The following is a 23,512-nucleotide window of genomic DNA, read 5'->3' on the forward strand; positions in this document are numbered from 1 at the left end:
TTACATTGTATCAAAGTGTCATTTATTCAGTGTTGTCCCATGAATAGATTTAATAAAATATTGACAAAAATGTGAGGGGTGTACTCACTTTTGTGAGAAACTGTATACTGAATAGATATCGCAATCGGCTTCTGAGCATGCATCAACAATGCCGCCATCTTGCCGCGGGGTAACCACCCACCTGAATGAATGATGGGCCGAGGTCCTTTCACACTCAAAATCACTCTAAATCTTCGAGCGGGTTGGTTTCTGACGTAGGTCAGACGTGTAATGATAGTAAAAAAATAAGTATTTTTTATTTATTTTTACTAGCATTACCACAAACACATGTTTGACCTGACCCGCTTGAATATTGCATTAAAAGAAGGTGATTTAGAGTGATTTTGACTGGGGAAGGACCTCTGTCCCATCGACGTTCATTCATTCAGGTGGGCAGTTACCCCGCAGCAAGATGGCGGCGGCATTGACGCATACGTTCCACTGAACAGCGCAGCTCAGGCGATATCTAGTCAGTATATCTATGGTGTGTCTACAGCAGGCGTGTGGCCTGCATTGCAAATACACAATGGCTTGAAATCTCTGGTTGCTGTTGCTAACTTGGATGAACAAACTCACCAGAGACATGCCTCAAAGGTCCTTGTTGGCTTATGGAGACAGACAAGCTTTAGTTTGTGCCAGCATTGTGCCAGCATTGTGCCAGCATTGTGCCGGCATTGTGTCGGCATTGTGCCAGCATTGTGTCGGCATTGTGCCGGCATTGTGCCAGCATTGTGCCGGCATTGTGTCGGCATTGTGCCGGCATTGTGCCAGCATTGTGTCGGCATTGTGCTGGCTTTGTGCCGGCATTGTGCCATGGAGGGCTGTGTACAAAATGTACAATTTGTTACTAATGTGACACCACTATGGTGATCGATTGAGATGGATTGCCATGAAAATGAATTCCCATGTTTCCCGGGCGCGGCGAGGGAGAGAAAGTACTGGACACAATACTACTGGGACATGACGGGAGGGTGTGGTGTGTTGTCACCACAATTTTGTTTGTTATTGTGATTTTTGGGTTTGGGGTCTGGCTGCATTCGAGATACCGAACTCCCACCTGCTCTGTGATCAATGGGCCGTTTTACATCACTTTGGATACAAGCATCTGCTTTTCAACTCAATATAGATGTTTTATTGTACAAAGATTGAACAAAAGAGAAAACATTTGTAGGTGTTGCTGCAGAGTTATCTTATTTCGGTTCTGGCTAGGTCTTTGGTCTATGGTCTTTGCACATTGTCCAGACTGCACCTTTTCTATTTGCAAAATCCGTAAGTTAAATGTCAAATAAGTACAGTAACCATAGTAACTCTGAGTATTCAATAGAGTTATTTTAAGGTTGTAATACTCAACACATCACTCTCCGGACCAAAGGTCTCGCTTCAGACCCTCCTGGGGTCTTACTTCTCTGCCTCGTCTTACCCCATGTTACGCCATGTTCACGTTGGACTGTTGGTGCATGTTGTGTTTCAAAGTCCAGCCGTTATCCCAAGACAATTTCTAATCGTTAAATCAATTTGCTTCATACTTTCCCCGTTAATTAACGGAAGAATGCCAGTGAGTAAGTTGCAAGGTAACCTTTTTATCAACAGAATTATGCATAATATAGAATAACAAAACCCATCTCAGTATCAGTCCCGGTCCTAGCGTACATAATTCAGCTCCTCTCATTAAGCCGGGTTACCTGATATTGGACAATTAGCGTTTTGAGGCTCAAGACAATACTGAGTAGGCAAGTATGTGTGTGTGTGTGTGTGTGTGTGTGTGTGTGTGTGTTTGTTTGTGTGTGGGTATTTGTGTGAGTGTGTGTGCGTGTTCGTGCATGGGTTTGTGCGTACGTTTGAGCGTGTATGTGTTCACACATAGGCACCCACACACACACACGCACACACACACACACACACACACACACACACACACACACACACACACACAGACTGTCATGACACACACACACACACACACACATGACACAGCGTCACGACACACAATCCCCTCTTTTAATTTGACCCTGTGGCATTCACCGCCCAAAAATCCCACAAAGCGTCCAGCCCGTCCTGGTAGGTCTGGTGCTCCGCTGTTTGCTCGAGGCTCGAGTATTGACGTGGAGGAGTCGATGCTAAAACTCATTACTCTCACACCGGGCCCCTGGCCCAGTGCCTCGGTCCTCCACACCTCGACAAAGACAGCGCTGGATCAGCTGACAGATAGCATTCAAATGTAATCCCACTTAAAAGATGTTTAAGTGGGACGTTTATTTCCCCCTCCATCCTCCGTTGCATCACATGGTGGCATGTGGCTCAGGGGGTAGAGCGGGTCGTCTGGTAACCGGAAGGTTGCTGGTTCGATCCCCGGTTCCTCCTAACATGTCGAGGTGTCCCTGAGCAAGGCACCTCACTCTCACTGCTCCCGACGAGCTGGCTGTTGCCTTGCAAGGTAGACACCGCCGTAGGTGTGTGAATGTGTGCATGAATGGGTGAATGTCAGGCAAGATTGTAAAGCGCTTTGAGTGACCAGGAAAGCGCTGTATAACTGCAGTCAGTTTACCATTGAGCTGACAACGTTTTACCTTACTAGTAATCTGTGTGTGTGTGTGTGTGTGTGTGTGTGTGTGTGTGTGTGTGTGTGTGTGTGTGTGTGTGTGTGTGTGTGTGTGTGTGTGTGTGTGTGTGTGTGTGTGTGTGTGTGTGTGTGTGTGTCCATACCCCCATGTAAATCAAACATCTTCTCTGTAGGCGGCCTTTGCTCCGGGTAACAAGTGGAACAAAGGCTCCGAGCCATGGGGCGGTCAGGCTGGGTTGCACTCCCGGGCACACTCCCGCGTACCTCTGTCGAAACTCATTACCGATACACCAGGGTCCTGACCGTGGGTGACGGCAGCCAGGATGACAGCTACACACACACACAGTGGTTAATGACCTGAAAGGGGGGAGGGGGCAGACTCAGCTGTGTGTGTGTGTGTGTGTGTGTGTGTGTGTGTGTGTGTGTGTGTGTGTGTGTGTGTGTGTGTGTGTGTGTGTGTGTGTGTGTGTGTGTGTGTGTGTGTGTGTGTGTGTGTACACATGGATTCAGGAATGATGTATCAGCATCTGTTCATCTGTAGGTGTGTGTGTGTGTGTGTGTGTGTGTGTGTGTGTGTGTGTGTACACATGGATTCAGGAATGATGTATCAGCATCTGTTCATCTGTAGGTGTGTGTGTGTGTGTGTGTGTGTGTGTGTGTGTCTACGGTACATCTATGCGCCTCCTTCACTAAGCACAATAATTACCCAGGGCATTTTCATTAAGTGGAAGTTTGATCAAGGAGGCTGGGATCACAGCTTGAGACGGGGAGAGAATGACAAAGCATTTTGTGTGTCGTTAGCGTAGCGTAGCTCGTGGCGGGTTGTAAAAGCTATGAAAATGTACAGCAGCTCGTATTACTGTGATTGCAATCTTAACTCTGTAATTATGAAGCAACAAGCTAGAATCTAAATCTACTATTCACCACATTCTGATGGATCTTTTATTCATGGGCTTTATTTCTTCTTTATATAACCCTAAATCAGGGCATAAATTGAAATTCATGTTCATCAATATTAATACTTTCCCTCTGTCTCACTGTGGATGTGTGTGTGTCTGTGTGAGGGTGTGTTTCTGTGCGTGTCTGTTTGTGCCTGTGTGTGTGTGTGTACCTTTGTGTGCATGTGTGTGTGTGTCACAGATTCACTGAGTTCCTGGAGCCCTTCGAGCGAGTGATCCAACCGGAGGAGCTGTGGCTGTACAAGAACCCGCTGGTGGAGTCTGACCACATCCCCAAGAGAGTCATGTTTGTAAGTGGCACCGCAGTACCGCCATCATTGCCCCATCACTGCCCATCCATGCGTCTCTGTCTGCGGTCACCGCACCGCACAGCACCCTGGGTGTCAGTCACGGCTCACAGACGCTCCCACTTTAATAATACTAATTGATTAAATATATAGCCCTTCTCTAGGCTCCCAAAGCACTTTATATAGTGAGTATGTATGTGTGTGTGTGTGTGTGTGTGTGTGTGTGTCTGTGTCTGTCTGTCTGTCTTTGTGTGTGTGTGTGTGTGTGTGTGTGTGTGTGTGTGTGTGTGTGTGTGTGTGTGTGTGTGTGTGTATGTATTTGTGTGTGTGTGTGTGTGTGCGCGTGCGTGCGTGCGTGCGTGCGTGCGTGTGTGTGTGTGTGGGGGGGGGTGAGGGTATGACACCTCATCCCCTACCAGTGTGTCTGCACGGCTGCCAGTATGTGCCAGAAAGCTCACCACACACTGGTCACAGTGGAAAGGTGGAATGATGAAACTATCCCTCGACTATACTTTAGAATTAAATCCTAACAACACTCCTCTAAAGAGTCAGAATGCTCCGTATTGATGCTTAAGTCTCGTAAGAGATGTGTTTGACTGATTGTTACTTTAGTGCTTGTTGTTCTCTTTTTAAAGAGCACCCTGAGTGATGTGGGTTCCTAAAGTGGAATAAATTTAACGCCTAAATAGTGCTGACATTTGTGGTTCTATTAATTTATTCATTCTTATTTTGTTGTTATTCAGTGCATTTCGTGCCATGAATTCCACCAAACCTAATCCGAAATGTTGTGAGACACAACATTATAATATATACTGTAGATGTGATCAAATGCACTGCAAAGGATAGAACTAGAAAGATCCTTGCTTGTTCTGACAGCATCAAGGTGTCAATGTTTCAGTAAATCATTTATATTTAAACAGCGATAAATATTCAAACTTGCATTCTGTGGCTGCACACTTGTCCATTTCTCATGACGGCCTACCGTGTCATTTTCCTGTAGATATCAAAAAATAAAATGGAAATGGTGTCATGACGTATGCGAGACACATTCGAATCCCTTCACCGAAGCAGACGTATGCAAACGTCAAGCGCTTTCCCGTTCGGTATTAACAAAGTTCCATCTTATTTCATTGTAACGCGTATGTGAATACCTGAACGCATCCGTCCGTTCCAGGACACGTTCTTGTCCTGTTGCCATGCCACTCGTCTCCTCTGGCTCTCTCTCTATTCAACCAGGGACAGTGTCTGTGGATATTGCCTAAGTAGGTTTCTTCCTCCATTTGAATAGAGGAGATGGGACACAGTGGGATAACAGTGGGAATAAATTACCGTTCAGAATCGTGAACCAGTCAGCCTGCCCGAGGTAATCCAAGAAGGAAGCTGGCCAGGATTTGGATTTTCCTTTTGGAAGAGAATGTGGAAGGAGGGGAACATCTATGAAATGGTGTGCATGGTTATTTGCATATTAAGTGGTAGGGGGAAGTAAAATGGCGACCAGGGAAGGACATCTTGATGCCTTCTTGGTACGGCTGTGTACCAGATACCAGGCCTGAAATAAGGAGAATGTTCTTACAAATACAAGGTTTAAATAGCAAATAAGGAGAACATTATTACAAATACGAGGTTCAAACAGCACTATTGTCAATTCAGCCCCAGCAATGCTCAGGGAATATACCCCACAAAATGTAGAATCGGTGTCTCAGCTACTAAACCTTTAAACAGAGGAGCTGTCTCAGATACTAAACCTTTATACAGAGGATGTGTCTCAGATACTAAACCTTTATACAGAGGAGGTGTCTCAGATACTAAACCTTTATACAGAGGAGGTGTCTCAGCTACTAAACCTTTCTACAAGCAGGGAGTGCACTATGGTTCCTCTCAGGAAACCCTGCCTCTGTAGTAACAGATGTTTGGGGTCCCTGAGGAGACGAGGAGGAGGGAATGCCCCAGCCTGGCTCTGTGGTGGATGATAAAGCTGTACATGTTTCTGCCCTCCTTTCCTCCAGGCCATCTCCTTCCTCACTCCCTTGGCCGTCATATTTGTGGTGAAGATCATTCGGAGAACGGACAAAACGGAGATCAAAGAGGCGTGTTTGGGTGTGTACATTTACTTTTTCATGGCAGAAAAACTTGTTCTGTGGTTGAATCCTCTTTTACCTGATTCACAAGACAGAAATCCAGGGCAATTATACAATGCTAAATAGAATACTGAAATCAGTTGTCAGCTAACCTCTGAGGTATATCGTCTCTTATTTCAATGGTAATTAGCTGAAATCCTGTTGTTTTCCTGCTATGCCTGAAGACAGTCGTGACTGTTCATTGGCGGACATTTTGAACGCGGTGCGGAACAACGAAATCAATTCCAAAAGTTGCAGCACCAACTTCTCCCAAAGTTATGTTAATCAGACGCTTTTACCAGACGCTCTATCTTGTTTTGTTTAGTCTTAGCAGGGCTAGATGCAAGATGTTGGTGAAGAACCAGTGTAGTTAATCCAATTAAAATGACACAAAAGTCTGTGTGTGTGTGTGTGTGTGTGTGTGTGTGTGTGTGTGTGTGTGTGTGTGTGTGTGTGTGTGTCTGTATGTGTGTGAGCGTGCACTTCTGTGTGTGTTTGTGTGCGTATGGATGTGAGTGTAAGTGTGTGTGTGTGTGTGTGTGTGTGTGTGTGTGTGTGTGCGTGTGTGTGAGTTAGAGAGCAAGAGAACCAGCAACATCTAATGCTCTGTATCTCGGTTAAAACTCTGAAGAAAGATACCTCCTCATATCATTTGTTTTGAACTGCGTCAACTTGTTTGCTTCATGATAATCGTTTGTTGCTCCCTTTTGACCTTTATCTTATTCATTTTGCTTTCAATTTCCATTCCCAGCTACCATTAGTCACTAAAGAGAATGTGATAAACATCTATCACAATTATTTTAATGTAGTTGGAACATTCCCCCAAAGGGGTGTAACTGGGACCAAATGGCGTGCATTTTCATTTCAAAATGATGACTAATCTACTATTAATTGGTGCTATATGTTACATTTATTAAATTATAATACCAGTAGTTTCATATTGCTCATATAAAACATTAAAGGGTTTCATTCGGTCTCTGGCTCTCTGGGGTGGAACAGCCTTTACAGAACCAGCACTCTCCTTTACAGAGCCAATCCTTTCCTCTACTGAGCCCTGTTCTCTCATTGCTCAGTTACCCTCTTCTATTCATTTATTTATGATCTGCTGTTCATTTATTTATGTTGTCATGTATCTGCTTCAGTTTAGGATTTGTGTTTGAAGGCTTCTATCAATAAAGTTGGCGTGGATAGTTTCAACTCTTACTTTTCCCTCATCCTCTTCATGATTCACGAGTTCATCAGAATCCAAAGGCTGCTGTTTGATTGGAGTAGGAATGAGTTTTGCATTTCTGTTTGTGTCACTGTTACTAGCTAGACAGCACAGAACGGAGACCAAAGAGTTGATTCCAGAGTTTAATGAGGCATGAAGGCCATTACTCACTTGCAAAATCGAAAGTTTCAAAGCTGAAAGATAGACAGTTTGCTGTGTGCTCAGTAGCAGCCATCGATTTGTGTGTAGGTGTTTTACATCTGACAATGTTTTGGGAGAAGACCCCCTCCTGTTTCTGTAAAGTTCTAGATCCCTGATTAGTGATGGGATGGGATTTCACCCAAGATTCATATTTAATCCTGAGTCAAAGGCTGCTCTTTTCATCTGCAATAAGAAACCGCTCACTCTTCATTCCTCCCTCTCAGCTGAATTAATCACATCGGAAATGACAAATGTATGTATGCCCCCTCGTTATTGACGGTCTTTAAAATGAACAGGCTGCTACGTATGACACTGATGCTGTGCGTTTCCGAGCACGCCCAGGGTGGTAATACTGTTAACACTGAGCAACGTGGGTTGGACTGGTTCTGCTGGGAATTACTCACATGGGTGGGATCATTCCAAGTGGTTTGCTGTAGGCATGGCTGCAATCCACTATTTAATACTACCACAATTATACTATACAATATTGTTAAATGGTAATATAAACTGGTGCTATTTAAATATAATTTCTACAAAGGATCGTTTCTCTGAGAAGAGCAACGCACTTACTGAACCCACGGTGGACTCAACGGACTCAATCTAACGACACAAGTGTACATTTATTTTTACCTGGAGTGTGCGGATATAAATCATATTTTTCCTATTAAAACGACTTTGACAGAAGTGTGAGTGGGCAGAAATATGTGCTCTAGCAAGGAGAACTGGTTCTGATAACTTCCTAGTTGGCACCGAAAGAGGAGAGGAGAGCAGATGTGGTGGGATGGGTCGCTGGGGAAGTCAGTCCACCACATTTAATCACCACACAACGGTTGTTTCTGGGCCGTTGTTCCAGTGCAGGTATTGTTCTGAATACGTGATCAAATCTATCTGCGTCAACTGAAAGGTTCAGTTATACATTAGGTTGGACGGTGGGTAATCATATTGATTTCGATATGTGGTTAGGAACGTTTAGAATCTAAATGCGATTTGAACCGTGTCAATGGAATCAGGATTTGAAGAAATGTTATAAAATCCCTAACTTACATTTGCATTAACTTTTAGGGCATTTAGCAGACGCTTATATCCAAAGCGACTTACATTCGGAAGAAAGAGAAACAACAATATATTGTTGCTGTTGCAGTAAAGATATTCATAAAAACAAGTGCTAAGCATTTACTATTGCTAGGTTTACCCATTCCCCGTATACTACAAAGATAGCTAGGACACAATGCTTAGTACTATTTTTACTATAAGAGCAAGGACGTACAACATACAATAACCTGCCAATCTTTTTCTCTCTCTTTGTGATAAGCTGTGACACTGGCTCTGGCGCTGAACGGAGTCTTCACAAACACCATCAAGCTGATCGTTGGCAGGTATGAGAATCAAACATGAACCTCTGTGGTCTTGGTAGCATAAGAACTGCATTCTATATGAAATGAAACAAAAATCACTACACATTTTGTAAAGAACATAGATATAGATAGATAACTATTTAATTGATTCCCAGGGGGAAATTCAAAAACTTAAATTCACATTCAAATTCATAAACTGTCCACAGTGTTCAGAGTGAGTTTCTAAAGTCAAGTGCTATGGCTGTTTGTGTTTTTCTTTGTGTGTGACAGGCCCAGGCCAGACTACTTTCACCGCTGCTTTCCAGACGGGCAGATCAATCCCAAGATGCTTTGCACCGGGGAACAGGAGCTGGTGTCGGAGGGCCGCAAAAGCTTCCCGAGCAGCCATTCCTCCTGTGAGTACCGCTCTGCGACCGCCGCCACGTGAGGCTAGCATACCTGCTTAACCGCGAGCAGAGGTCCATGCAGCTAAAGCGTGTGCTGGCTTCTTCTAGATCGTCTAGATCTAGAAGTGTTGTTTTACCAGTATTACGTGCACATGTATGCATATAATCAGGGCCGTAGCTAGGGTTTGAAAAATTGTGAAGTCTGGTGGGTTCCGTTTTGGTGGATTTGGTTTGGCTTGGAATGTCACATACGGCGGACACAATTTGACTTTGTAAGCAGTTGTATTTCGGTTAGAATTGACTGAGGTCCATACTTCGGTAAACTCATAGCTGGCTACGGGCGTTCATATAAATGCATACATTGTTGGCTGCTGGAGTTCACTTTTGAAAGTGGTGAAATGGCTAAAGTTAGAATTGTGGCATGAGGCTAGCACTCTGTTATTTTCGAGTGGCTGCCAGTTTTTATCAGGCTCTCTGTTTGGAGGAATTAAATTCAGTCCTTATGTTTCACAGCTCCTTCTTAAACTGGGTGACCACTTAGACACAATACTGCCTTCCCAGCTGTCCAGAAATGTGTTTAATAATTCATGTGTCTCCACAACCCTTTTGATCTTTTCCATCACATTTATTGCTAGTGCTTGTTTGGACAAAGATATGAATCTTGGTGATTCAACTGGAATCAGCGACTTTATGGCAGAAGAGGACCGGTCAGAAGAGAGGAGACAATGCGTGGTGTTTTAATAACGCAGGCGACAGGGAAGGAAGTTCACAAGAATCAAACCTCACTGCTACACTTCCCTGCTGTTACTCCCTCCTCATGAGAGCGTTTTCCTCTAACCCACATCGCGGCTCTCACCTATGAATGAAAAGAAAGTCGTCTGCTTCGGCACACGTCCCTAGTGAAGTCTCTGAGCGTCTCGAGGGACAGACACCTCCGCCACGAGTCGCAATAATCGAAGCCTCGCTCTCTCTTCATCGCTGCCGTCTTCCGTGATTCGCCGGGGCCGCGTAGACGGTTAACAACATAATGATGTGATGTGTGGGAGGGAGGAGAGAGGAAGGGAGATGCAGACAGGCCCACCATTACATTCTTGTTAAACCTGTGATTGGAGAACTGCCCGAGGTTTTGCTTTACACAAAAAGCGAGAATTTCCGTGGAGGTAAATAGGAGCTGAGCCATGTCATGTTGTTTCATAATCTGATGCGGTGTGTGTGTGTGTGTGTGTGTGTGTCTGTGTGTGTGTGTCTCTCCGGGGGAGGGTTGAGAGCATCTGTTTCGCTATCGACCCCTGAGGTGTGATTCACGAGAGAGCCCTGATATATAATGAAAGTGTGATTTCTCCTTTGAATGGAGGATACCAGCTTGGCTCGACAATACTATGAGCACGCCAAGCCGTTGTGTGTCCAAGTAACCTTTCTGTGTCCAAGAGCAAGTCGTCGTTGTGGAAAGCGGTGAGCAGAGTTTAGCCCTGAGTTTAGCCCTGGTTTCCATGTAAACGCCGCCAGGTAAAAGACACCAAGACGTATGAAACGGACCCAGTACATATCACATTCACACCGATGGGGTAAAGGACGAGTACGTCATGCATTGCCGCAGTGTACGATTCACGTTTAAGGTAAAGGAGCGTTCGATTTAATGTTGCCCCCCCCCCCCCCCCCCGTCTCTATTTGAGAAATGATACCTGAGCGACTTCCGTCAGAGTTCCCTCCAGCCCGTTTGTTTACCGTCTTCCCCTGGCACCCCTCCAATGAAGAGGCCCCGTGCGGGCTGCGCCGTGTCCCGTTGGCAGCAGCGGAGAGGGGGGAGATTGCTCTGTAATTCAGCGCTCCGCCATGCTAGTGTTGCAGTCATCTCCTAATGCCCTGATGGAGCCGTGGCCTGCGTCCCGCGGTGAGGGAGAGACGGGGAACGTAATGTGTGTATATATGTATATGTATATGTGTAGCTATATATATACGTATGTGTATATATGAAGTTGGATGGCCTGGACGCTGGGCTTCTACATGATGATTGGAGGGTCTGCGAAAGACTGAGTTGCCATTTGAGTGACAGCGATTTTGAACTATAAAACGTTGCAGGAGCTCTCTTTAGTCCCCAGTCCCATTGCGGATTTTGCAAGCGAGTTGAAAGACAAACTGCAACCAATTTCTTTATATTTGCTTGGCGAAATTGCTTGACAATTTTCATCGTACATGTCGTACACTTATACACACAATTCCTTGTTTTAGTTTAACGTAATTCCCACATTTCCTTGTTCAATTTTAATATTGTTTTGGTAGTTGGCCATCACTTTGATTCAGGGAGCCTGAGGTCTGAACTACCTGTATTCAGATCAGGACTTGCAGGGTGGCAGGGGAAAGCTGTGTGATTTATTGGTGTTCCTTAAAGACATGGAGTTTGGCAGTGCAATGCCTCAGCTTTACAAACTGTTCTCATTAGTGGCAACAATTGGAGCTACATCTGCAGGTGTAGAAAGGAGCTTCTCCTGTTTAAAGTGGCTCAAGTCCTACACCCATAACATAATGGGCCATGGCCGTTTAAGCAGCCTAGCTCTGCTGGCCATTGAGAGGACACTGGTCAAGTCACTGGAGAATACAGCTAGTTGGTATGACAGAGCATTTCCTTGAAAAGGAACAGAATTGACATATACATAAATTTACAATTTATATGATGTAGGCCGAAAATGAACTTCCCCTCTTTGAAAGACCAGCAATATATATATATATATATATATATATATATATATATATATATATATATATATATATATATCAGTGGCGGCTGCTGGTCTTTCAAAGAGGGGAAGTTCATTTTCTATAATATATATATATATATATATATATATATATATGGGTGCTAGATATAATGAGAGAGATAGAAAGAGAGAGAAGGTAGTAGATAGATAGATGATTTGTTGATTACTTATTTTCCCGAGAAAGAAAACGGTAAGCTGAGATAAACTGCAAACGACAAGTCTGAATGAAAATTTATTTCTAAATGAAACCACCTCAGACCCGCACATCCTACCTCAAGGTATTTCTATCTTACTGCAATTTATTATCACTGATAAATATTTAGTTTCTGCATTAGAAATGATTATTTAATAAGAAGGGTTTCAACAACTCGCTGTTTATTTTATATCCAGTCTTTGGAGGACCTAATTAAATTCCCGTGAGACAGAACCAATCATCTCCAATTTAATATCCGCAAACATTTTGCACAGTACGTTTTCAATAATTTCATCCAAATTTGTCTCCAATTGAATCGTATCATTCCATCATATCAGTTTAGCACTTAGAATGACGTCCTCTCTTCCTATTGGCCACTGATCAATAGACTTAAGTAAGCCATAGTGAAGGGAAAGCAGCTTCCGTCCAAACTCTTCCACGGGCATAGAATGCAAAACTAAGTTTGAGTTATTTATGCTAGACAGTGGATTTCCCTACAGAGTTCCCAGCGGCAGTTTCTACGCTCTGAAGGATCTGCCGCTGTTCTGGAGGTCATAGGTCAGAGGTCATAGGTCATGTCACTTGGGTGATTGGTAAATGGACTGCATTTATACAGCGCCTGTCTCACCAGCGACCACTCAAAGCACTTTAAAATATTGCCTAACATTCACCCATTCATGCACACATTCACGGCGGAGTCAACCATGCAAGGCGACAGCCAGCTCGTCAGGGCGAGGCGTCTTGCTCAGGGACACCTCGACACTCAAACTAGCAACCTTCCGGTTACCAGCCAACCCGCTCTACCTCCTGAGCTACTGCCATCACCATAGGTGGAATGCTTTTTAACCATGCCGAGCAGCAGTGGAAGGCTCCTCCCATGGATTTGAATAGTTTGCACGGTGTCAGGCTGCGCTCACATGTCTTGGTAATGAGACGCAGCGCGAGCTTCACCCCTCGCCTCAGTGCAGTGGATAATCACGTAACTTAAATAATTCTCCAGCCTCGTTATGGAGGCTTTGTCCTAATGAACCATCATTTGTGGTTTTATCTTGTGTGTTGAGTGTTCAAGTAATATATTATATATGTTGAGTGTTCAGTGTCAAGTGTTCAGGCAATATATTCATGGTTAAGTACAGTTGATTGGAAACTCAACACTGAGGATGATCCTTAAAATATCTGGGTAAACATTATACATTAGATTTTTCCCTCATCTTTCCTGCATCTTTAATTGACCCATTATAACTTAATATTGTTAAATGAGCCAGCAGTTCATGCATGGATGAGAACAGTTTAACCGGGATTTTTCAGTTGACTTTACTTTCTCCTTTCACTTCCTCCAAATCAGAAGGATTTCCACTGCCGTCACGGACGAAAGCTTTTCACACACACACACACACACACACACACACACACACACACACACACACACACACACACACACACACACACACACACACACACACACACACACACACCAGATGCATTCACAAGTACACAATGCCACTTGCCAGCATGAAACAATCTTTTCTAATTAACCCCATCATTTTTCACAAGATTTATACATTTGGAATAATTTACCATTTAAATGTTGGTAAATGAATTTGTCTAAAAGATAACTGCTCTCTACATTGTGACTGGGCTGAATATTATAATTGAAGAGTAGACTCATTACTATCTTTCATGCACCCATTCACACACATACACATTCATGCACACATTCTCTCTCTCATTGTATATCAGAGTGCTGATATACAATTAAAACTTGTGTAAGAATCGAACAAAACTAGGCCTCTACATATTTTCGAGAAAACTGCAAAGGAAAGCATTTTTAGAACCAGTGATTATGTTTATCCCTTCATGTGTGGCAGCCTATTGAATATGAACAATAATCAATGTCCAGATTACTGCTGAGCATGTACTTTACATTGTGCACAACAACAAGGCCTCCAGATTTGTCATTCATCAGACAGACTGAACTGACAGCAGCAAGCTGAGAACAAATGAGTACAATTTACAGCACTATTAGAAGTTAAATGGGCCGATAGTTCTCCAGGGCATTTTTCCTACTTACCTGTTTTACATGGTGTTGTATGATGTGGTATCTTTTAGAATATTTACATTGTATTATGTAAAAGGAAACAGATTGTTTGGTGTATTCTGCATGTGTGGGACCGATATGTGTGTGTCCCTTGTGAATTTGGGCAAGGGAAAAGCACAGGCTCCATTTAAGTTTCAATACTTTGTTGTGTGGCGCAAGTTTGTCAATGTCACTGGGTTGTTGTGTTGTAACTGGGAAGTCAGGCCAGAACAATGGCCTATGAGTCAGCAACAACCTCCTTAGATATTGGCCTAGATATCACATGGAAATTGGACGTTAGCATCAGAGTACATAAACCACCCATTGTGTTCTATCTTCGGGCCAGGGATTATACTTTAAGTGGGAGTGACCCCCCTGTTTCAGCTCCAACTCCAACACTGTAAGATCAGGAAGAGAATTATTCTGGGCTAGGAGTTATCTAAAGGTGGGGCAGAGTGCCAAGTACAGGGGGTCTCGCGGAATACAGCAAAATGTTGCAAAAAATGCTGAAAAACTATGTGTATATGTTTTAAAAGCTTACTGTGTTCAGTGTCATTTTTAAAATTGCAAAACATTTATCTGCAGATGTGAATAGGCTGCAGAAAAACATTGTTGTGTGTTTCCTCTTATATTTGAATCCTGGGTTGTTTCTGGTGAGGTCTTCTTCCATGGGTGGCACTGTTACAAATGGTCCACAGTCCAATACCCTGATGGCCACCGGGTACTTCTCCCATTGGAGGAGGAGCGTTCATACCCTCTCTGCATCATGGTCAATTCATCGTGACATCAAAGTACCTCGTAGATTTTTAGAGTAGAACGCTAAAATAGCTCTAGGTGCCTGGTGGTGATGGCTTTAGGTGCGTGGTGACGGCTCTAGATGGCTCTAGGTGCGTAGTGATGGATCTAGGTGATGGCTCTAGGTGATGGCTCTAGGTGATGGCTCTAGGTGATGGCTCTAGGTGCGTGGTGATGGCTCTAGGTGGTGGTGATGGCTCTAGGTGCGTGGTGATGGCTCTAGCCTGGTGATGGCTCTAGGTGATGGCTCTAGGTGCGTGGTGATGGCTCTAGGTGCGTGGTGATGGCTCTAGCCTGGTGATGGCTCTAGGTGATGGCTCTAGGTGCGTGGTGATGGCTCTAGGTGGTGGTGATGGCTCTAGGTGGTGGTGATGGCTCTAGGTGCGTGGTGATGGCTCTAGCCTGGTGATGGCTCTAGGTGATGGCTCTAGGTGCGTGGTGATGGCTCTAGGTGGTGGTGATGGCTCTAGGTGGTGGTGATGGCTCTAGGTGCGTGGTGATGGCTCTAGCCTGGTGATGGCTCTAGGTGATGGCTCTAGGTGCGTGGTGATGGCTCTAGGTGCGTGGTGATAGCTCTAGATGGCTCTAGGTGTGTGGTGATGGCTCTAGGTGTCTGGTGATGGCTCTACATGGCTCTAGGTCCGTGGTGATGGCTCTAGGTGCGTGGTGATAGCTCTACATGGCTCTAGGTGCGTGGTGATGGCTCTAGCCTGGTGATGGCTCTAGGTGTCTGGTGATGGCTCTACATGGCTCTAGGTCCGTGGTGATGGCTCTAGGTGTGTGCAGATGGCTCTCGGTGCATGGTGATGGCCCTCAGTGAGTGAGTGTAGCGGCATCCAGCCCGTCAGCCTCAGACACTCCGCTGCAGAGCCCTTAACGGCTCATCTATTTCCCCCCAGGAGTCCAAATGGGGGGCATGGCAGGCGAGACAGCTGACTCTGGGGAAAACACTTTAGTTGAAATAAGGGCAATAGTTCAGCACAACGGCTTTCTGCGATTTATACAAAATCAAAGTGATCCTTCTTGTTTTTATTGCCTCCCTTTAGTGCTGCTTTACCAAGCCACTGACGGTTGTTATCATTCAGCCTGCCTCAACCTCTCTCTTCTGTGCCTCTCCTCTCCTCCTCCGCCCTGCCCTGACCCCCCCCCCCCCCCCACCCCCCCAGTCGCCTTCTCCGGCCTGGGCTTCACCTCCTTCTACCTGGCAGGCAAGCTGCAGTGCTTCACGGACCAGGGTCGCGGGCGGAGCTGGCGTCTCTGCGCCATGGTGCTGCCCCTCTACAGCGCGATGATGATCGCCCTCTCCCGCACCTGCGACTACAAGCACCACTGGCAAGGTGAGCACCCAGCAGGAGGGAACCAGTAGAACCGGCTACAGGGCCCAGTGGCAGAGGGGTAGAAACATGGGTAACACTTAAAGAATAACAGCCCATTCATTAGCCATTACTTACCATTAGTTAATGCCGTACTAGGCACCCTAACCCTGACCCACTACCCCTGACCCAAACCCCTATGCTAATAGGCCCTATGCTTATGGTAATGCTGTATAATTACGCTTAGCATTCACTAGTGTTAATGAATGGCTAATTAATGTACCTAAAGTGTGTTATTAGCTAAACGTAGAAAAACAAAACTGAAACAGCAGGGTCAGCAGGGTTGCCTACTAAGTCAAATAAGGGAACAAAGTGAGGAAGCAAAGTGGAAGAATCATGAAGAGCCACTGATCCGCTCCCCAAGAGTTGTTTACCTTAATCACACAGGCTTAGCGAGCAGTGAGAAGCACAAACACTTATTTATGCAACACAAACAGGAAAAATGCTGAAAATCATACCCAACACCCTGATTGACAGGCTTACTGATTGACATCATTTTATTGGCTGGTCGATTTCAAGTTTTCTTGATTGTGCATTCCAATTCTAAGTACGTATGTGATTAAGGGTTGTCAATGTGAGCATTAAGCATCAGAGAATGATGTACCACCAAATCCATCGCAGCCTCCCATTATTTCAGTCCATTGATTCCCTCCTGTCCCTTCCAGATGATTTGAGCTTTGCCAAGACAGACTTGAACATTTTCTTGACATAATATTTGGTTGGCGGTTAGTGGATACATCCCTCTGTGATGTGTTATGGTTATTTAATGTTGTTCATCAGTGCATCCATCACTCTAAAGGAGGACTCTGCTGCGTCTAATCGATGAGAGGTTTAAGCGAATTAAACAGCCTGTTATCGTTAGTCGTGATAAGTTTGCAGCGCAAAACTTAAAGGTCGCAGACAAAGAGGAAATCGGTGAGGAATCATTATTGGCTCCATTCCTCATCTCTTATGAAAACAAATCAATGGTTTGTTTGCATGCAGCCAGGCAAGTAGAGGGGCATGAGAAAATGTAATTAAATACAATTATGTCAAATCCTCTCGCCATGTCTCATCGCACGATGCGTTGAGAATACAGAACAGTCTGAGGAACCGATCTCCATCAAACCACAACACACACTGCCTCCTGTGTTCACGAACAATGTATGCCAACACAACAAACATTGACCGACGCACAGGTCAAGCCGTGAGGTATCAGAAGAAAGGTTGCAAACTGCTTCCCCAAATGGCTTGGCTGAGACGATCAAAACGCGTTCTGTTTACTCTTCAAGCAGCTCTTCAAGTTGCTGACTGTTTTGAGCCTCATGAATCTGATTGGAAACAGTGTTTGCTAAATGGGGTCAAGACCTACACTCTGTTCTGTAGGAGCATATAAAAAACATATGACAATGAATTTATGATGTAGTAGCTCAACAGCACAACCAAACCACACACACCAACAATTGAATCAACCTTTTACTTTTCACAATCAAGGGTAAAAATACCGATATGAATATGCCCCCACATACACATCCACCCACTCCTGGTGGCCTTCGTGCTATTATAAAGTGAACTATATGGCACACACCTTTTATATATCGAAACTGAGAGAGACAGCAGAAAATCTGACCACAACAGAATGAAGTTTAATAAATAGATGAGGACGATGTTCTAAGCAGGCAGTCTAAGGTTGGAGCTCTGGGTGCACATCTTGCAGTCTTGGACTATTGTATTGGTCGGTCTGCCATGTGGATCTGGAGAGACCACTAGCCGGGAAGAGACCGGGAGCAGGAGGTGGGGAATGCCTCCAGAGACAAAAGAAGGAGAAAGGGGGGTTTAAATATAGGTGGTTATGGTAGGTAGGTGTAGATGTAGGTGTAGGTTTAGGTGTATGTGTAGGTGTAGGTGTCGATGTCGGTGTAGGTGTAGGTGTAGGTTTGGTGTAGGTGTAGGTTTAGGTGTAGGTACTTGCGCCCCCCCCCCCCCCCCCCAGGTACTTGCCCCCCCCAGGTACTTGGGGCCCTATGGGGATCAAATCAGCTCTGACAGCATATCGTGTGCAGGCTGGTCAAAGAGCCGTCGCTAGGCAACCTGTTGAACCTGAGGAGAGCCAATCAGTGGTCACGTTACATCACAGGGAGCCCGGTGATGTACTGTAATATGGAAGGGATAATGTATCTGGTTATTATCGGGAAAATAAGCCCCGACAGGGCAAACCGGAAGTCAGGGAGGCCCATGCAAGTGACCGGAGCTTTCCACAGCATTGAGAAGAGCCGTGTAATAAATATGTTTAATCAATGTGTATTAATCCACCCGTCCAGGATGGGGGGGGGGGGGGGGGGAATCCTCGAGGATAAGGGGCAGGAAACGTGGCGTGCCAGATTGCTGTCTCTCGGCGGGGTCGATGGAGGGAAAACCACAACAAACTAATCATAGTCATACTATATAAATATCGCTGACAGCAATCACAGAGACTCGCCAGGAAGCGACAGACTCGTAAAAGAAAACAATGTCATAAATCTGCCTGCCCCCCATGACAGCAGTCGGAAAACAATGTAATAAATGTGCCCGGCTCCATGACAACAGTTTGAACGTGAGAGAGCTGGAAGGGGTGACACGGTGGCATGAGACTCACCCCCCCCCGCCCCAAACCCCCGCCCTGTTTCACACCTTTTATCATGTTGACGTCCCCCCTCCCATCACCCCCCCAACAAACACCAAACTCCTCAACCAAAATAGCACAACTCTCCCGAGCCGGTGACTCATGCGTTCAGGTAGTAGACGTCTTCTGGTGATCGCACCTCCCACACACAAACGCCTCGAGGGTATTAAAAGACAATGTCGACAACGTACACCCATAACGTATGATTGTGGACCTCCGTAATCCTGGACTTGTGGCTTCACGTGGCTCAGGAGGTAGAGCGGATTGGCTGGTCACCGGAAGGTTTCTAGTTCGATCCCCGGCTCCTCCTAGTGTGACATTTATATTTACATTTAGGGCATTTAGCAGACACTTTTATCCAAAGCGACTTACAATTTGTCATAAGAAGTGATACAATCTATCGCCGTCGGTACAGTAAAGATGTTCATAGAACCAAGTGCAAGTACTAACAATCGCCAGGCTAACCCCATTCCCCGTATACAGCAGCGATAGCTAGCTACTGCAGATGCTACACAACTAAGTACATGCTACACAACATGCACAACACAATTAAGTACATGCTACGCAATTAAGTACAATGAATGAATACAACCTGCATTAAGTGTGTTCATTAAGTGCCAGGACATACAACAAACAATAGTGCAATAGACAAATAGGGACTGAATGAATGTAGTGTGAGAGTGTCAAGGTGTCCCTGAGCAAGACACCCTCACCCTAACTGGTCCTGAAGAGCTGACGCCCTGCAGTGGTTGACATCGCCGTCTGTGTCTGAATGGTGTGCATGAATGAGTGAATGTTAGGCAATATTGTAACGTGCTTTGAGCGGGCACGGTTAGAAAAGCGCTATATACACTACCGTTCAAAATTCAAAAATGTCATGTTTTCCATGAAAACTCACTTTTATTCAACAGTTTTCATTTTTCTGCACAAGGGTTTTCGAATCATCAATAAGCCTTTTGACATGATTAGCTCAACAATGTAGCACTAGAACACAGGATGGATGGTTGCTGGAAATGGGCCTCTGTACACCTATGTAGATATTCCATAAAAAAATCTGCCGTTTCCAGTTAAAATAGTCATTTATCACCGCCATTAACAATGTCTAGACTGTATTTCTGATCAATTTAATGTTATCTGCGTTTAAATAAAAAATGCTTTTCTTTAAAAAGGTCATTTCCAAGTGACCCCAAACCTTTGAACGGTAGCATAAACGCCGTCCGTTCACCGCTTACCCTCCACAGACGCCGTGGTGGGAGGGCTGATCGGCCTGCTGTCCGCGTACTTCTGCTACCGCCAGCACTACCCGCCCTTCCTGCACCCCGAGTGCCACCTGCCTTACGCCAGCCTGGCCGCCAACGCCGCCGCCGTGCGTCTGACCTCCCACCCCCTCCAGGACGAGCAGCCCACCGACAACTCCACCACCCTGCCCCTGGAGGGGCTGAACGAGGGGCCCGTATGACTAGTGGCCCTGGGGAGCTCCACCCCCCATCAGCCGTCCGCCGTGCCCCCCCCACCACCACCACCGCCCCCCTCCAGAGCCGTCCGGCCCTCCATCAGCGCTGCACGCAGCTCCAGTGACTGACTGACTACGAGTCATCCTATCGTACACATTCCAGTAGAGAAGAGAAGGCTCCATGGCCGCCATCTCCTTTGGGGTCTCTCTCTCTCTCTCTCTCTCTCTCTCTCTCTCTCTCTCTCTCTCTCTCTCTCTCTCTCTCTCTCTCTCTCTCTCTCTCTCTCTCTCTCTCTCTCTCTCTCTCTCCTATCCCATATAGGTTACATCAATTGGTTCGTCTACATTTAGTTTTGTGACAAAGCAAATACAGCGTATGAAAATAGCAACAAAATGCTAATAAGGAGGAAATTGTGAGATATTGCCTTTACTGCGTGAAATAAAAGCTAAGTCAGTATTCTCAAGTTCCAAGAGATAGAATGTGTAAAAGGCAAAAGCTTTCTAATTTATTGGTTTCAATTAATTCAATAATATTATTATCATTTGAATGACTATTTCTACATTAGATCCGTTGAGTTTTTTGATATCTTTGAACGTCAACGTTTATAACTGAGCATTCGGAGCGTGTGTGGATGATGGCCGGTTTGAACAGCCCCACCTGGCCCGAGTCACACTGATTGGACTCTGGGGCTGGGTGAGGGTGCACACCTGTTGTGCATTGAGTAATCAATTGAGAAGCACAGGTTAAACCAGCCATCACCGCCCACTCTGTGAGACGTCCTCTTGACACCCCCTGCTCTGTATCACTTTACTCAACCTCTGCACAAAACCGTTTATAACATCGAAAAAAAAAAAAATTGATAACCATCATCCACACACACTCGCCACAGAGCGGTTTTCTAAGGAGGCCAACAACACTGCTCAGAGAAGCTGCTTCTGAAGAAGTTATCCATGGCAACGCCATGTCGAATATGAATGAGAATATAATCAGTAGGGGGTGGGTTCTTTTTAAAATATAATCTTTTATCTCTTGGAAAAGTGCAATGTCCTAATTTAATCCAAGCCTGACACAGTGTGTAGTACCTTCATCTTTCAATGCATATTAACTGAGAAGGGTTCAGCCAACACAGGCAGGTGGAACTTGCAAGGCAGAGGGGGAATCTGTGGCGGTTTGAACTCAATCCAATATTAATTTGGGGTTCCTATTATCGGCGGTTATGCAGAGCCAGCGAGCGAGCGACGGGGAATGAGAGTCTGTTCCCTCGGAGGCAGACAATCGTTGTTAAACACAACGTATCTCCATACTAAATATTATCTTCTTGATAATATTTACATGCCTGTTTCCATTTCATTTGCCGTTACTTCAGATTGCATCTTTCAGATTTCTACTTTCCTTGAAACAAGCGTGAGCAGCCTTATCGATTAATCCACTTGATAGCGATTGATATGACCCTGCTTTGTGATCGCTGTTGACTACTGTATGATCAGCAAACCCGGAGCACAGGGAGACACATGCAAACTATAGACACGCTCTGCAGTGAAACTACTAGCATGTAGCGCACGTAGGAACACACACGCACTAAAGTTAGCGTGGCAACAACCCCTTCTAACAGTGTAGAAGCGTGTCTCATTTTGGCTTGTATTAATATTTGATACAGCTTATAATTAGCCTGGTATTACAATAACCATCAGAAGTCCTTGCTGTATTTAGTCCAGTAGGGAGTCAAGGCGTTGGGATGTTTTTAAAAAGGATGCTCCACACTTAAAGTCACTTTATCACACACTAATCAAACTTTTTTCAAAGTTTTCTGAGTATATATGTATATGTAGGTGTGTGCGTGTGCGTGTGCGTGTGTGTGTGCGTGTGTGTGTGTGTGTGTATGTGTGTGGGTGTGCGTGTGTTTCTCTGCACTTGTGTCTGTGTGCATGTGTGTTCGCTGTGCGTGTATGTGTTTGTCTGCGCTTGTGTTGTGTGCGGGACATCGACAGATGTGTGGGTGTGAATGTGCGTGTGCGTGTGTGTGTGTCTGCGTGTGCATGTGGGTGTCTTAGTGTGTGCATGTTTCTTCTGATCAGTCCAGTGGAGACAGACCAGTGCCAGGCTGGTGCAATACAATACAAAACCAATCCCATGTCACGTGTGAACCTCCTATTCCTGTACCCCGCATTGTAAAGAGGGTCCTACCATGTCCTATCAAGGTGCTATGCTACGCACACCGAGCTAAACAGAGACACACCATCACTCAGACCACCGAGTGGCATTTTACAACGGTTGACATTGCTAGTGTCGACCCAGTTGCTACACGGAGTCCAGTTGCCGACGGCAACAACACCGACGCTCATTCATTTGAAAATGCATAAAGTGTGAGAGGCTTTGTTAGTGAAGTATCATAAGAGGCCTATGATGTAGTCACCGGGTAAGCACTATACCGCAGAGTTTCCTTGTGTATGCATTGTGGCTTATTTCTAAAGTGCCGTTGTGTGAAAATAACAAAGAATATGTTTTTCCGCATTGGTTGTTTTGTTTTCTCTGGATTCTGCATCCAACGTCTTTTGTTGTTTTTCACTCATTTTTACCATCTCAAGGATTGAAGAAAAAAATAAATACGAGAAAGGTATTTGATTCCATAAGTCACAAATAAATGTTTCAGAAGTAAAACACAAAAGCGCGTAGGACTAGGAGCTTACCTTATCTTTGAATGTAGCATGCAAGTTTCATTTGTGAAGAGAAACCACTATTTTCAATGACTAAGCATGTCTGGCCTTGACAATATGTTTGAAAATGATGTATCTTTTGTTGTTTATGAAGTTATGTGTACCACAACAAGGGGACTGCGACTGCGGCAACGGACCACCAAGGAAAACAGAGGAACCGCTCGTGTCTTACTCCATCTTGATAAGTGGAACCTTTTATCTGGGGCCCCACAGCGAGAGACACCGAGGGGCCACCTGGATACAAACACCACAAGGATTACAGCGGAGCAGACAATGTACACCTTGATAATCAGAAGATAAATATGGTGATCTGTTTCTTATTATTCTGTGTAAATGAACAACGGCATATTATGCAGCAGCAGATGTTCGACATGTCCAACTCATCCTGGGTTCTT

The 23,512-nt window shown here is 45.0% G+C and overlaps 1 protein-coding gene across 1 annotated transcript in view; it reads left to right on the forward strand.

Moving 5' to 3' along the window:
• The window catches only part of plpp4 (phospholipid phosphatase 4), a gene marked incomplete at both ends in the record, with an annotated part of 40,677 nt that extends 20,269 nt beyond the window's left edge, over window positions 1-20,408 (forward strand). The window contains 6 exons of the mRNA XM_084470271.1: window positions 3,740-3,848; window positions 5,852-5,942; window positions 8,686-8,749; window positions 8,999-9,123; window positions 16,102-16,272; window positions 20,191-20,408. Of these exons, the coding sequence (XP_084326397.1) occupies window positions 3,740-3,848; window positions 5,852-5,942; window positions 8,686-8,749; window positions 8,999-9,123; window positions 16,102-16,272; window positions 20,191-20,408 (778 nt within the window). The remainder of the gene's footprint in view (window positions 1-3,739; window positions 3,849-5,851; window positions 5,943-8,685; window positions 8,750-8,998; window positions 9,124-16,101; window positions 16,273-20,190) is intronic.
• Window positions 20,409-23,512: the final 3,104 nt, after the last annotated feature.

Source organism: Micromesistius poutassou, assembly GCF_964030765.1.
Source record: "Micromesistius poutassou genome assembly, chromosome: 7".
Lineage (NCBI taxonomy): Eukaryota > Metazoa > Chordata > Actinopteri > Gadiformes > Gadidae > Micromesistius > Micromesistius poutassou.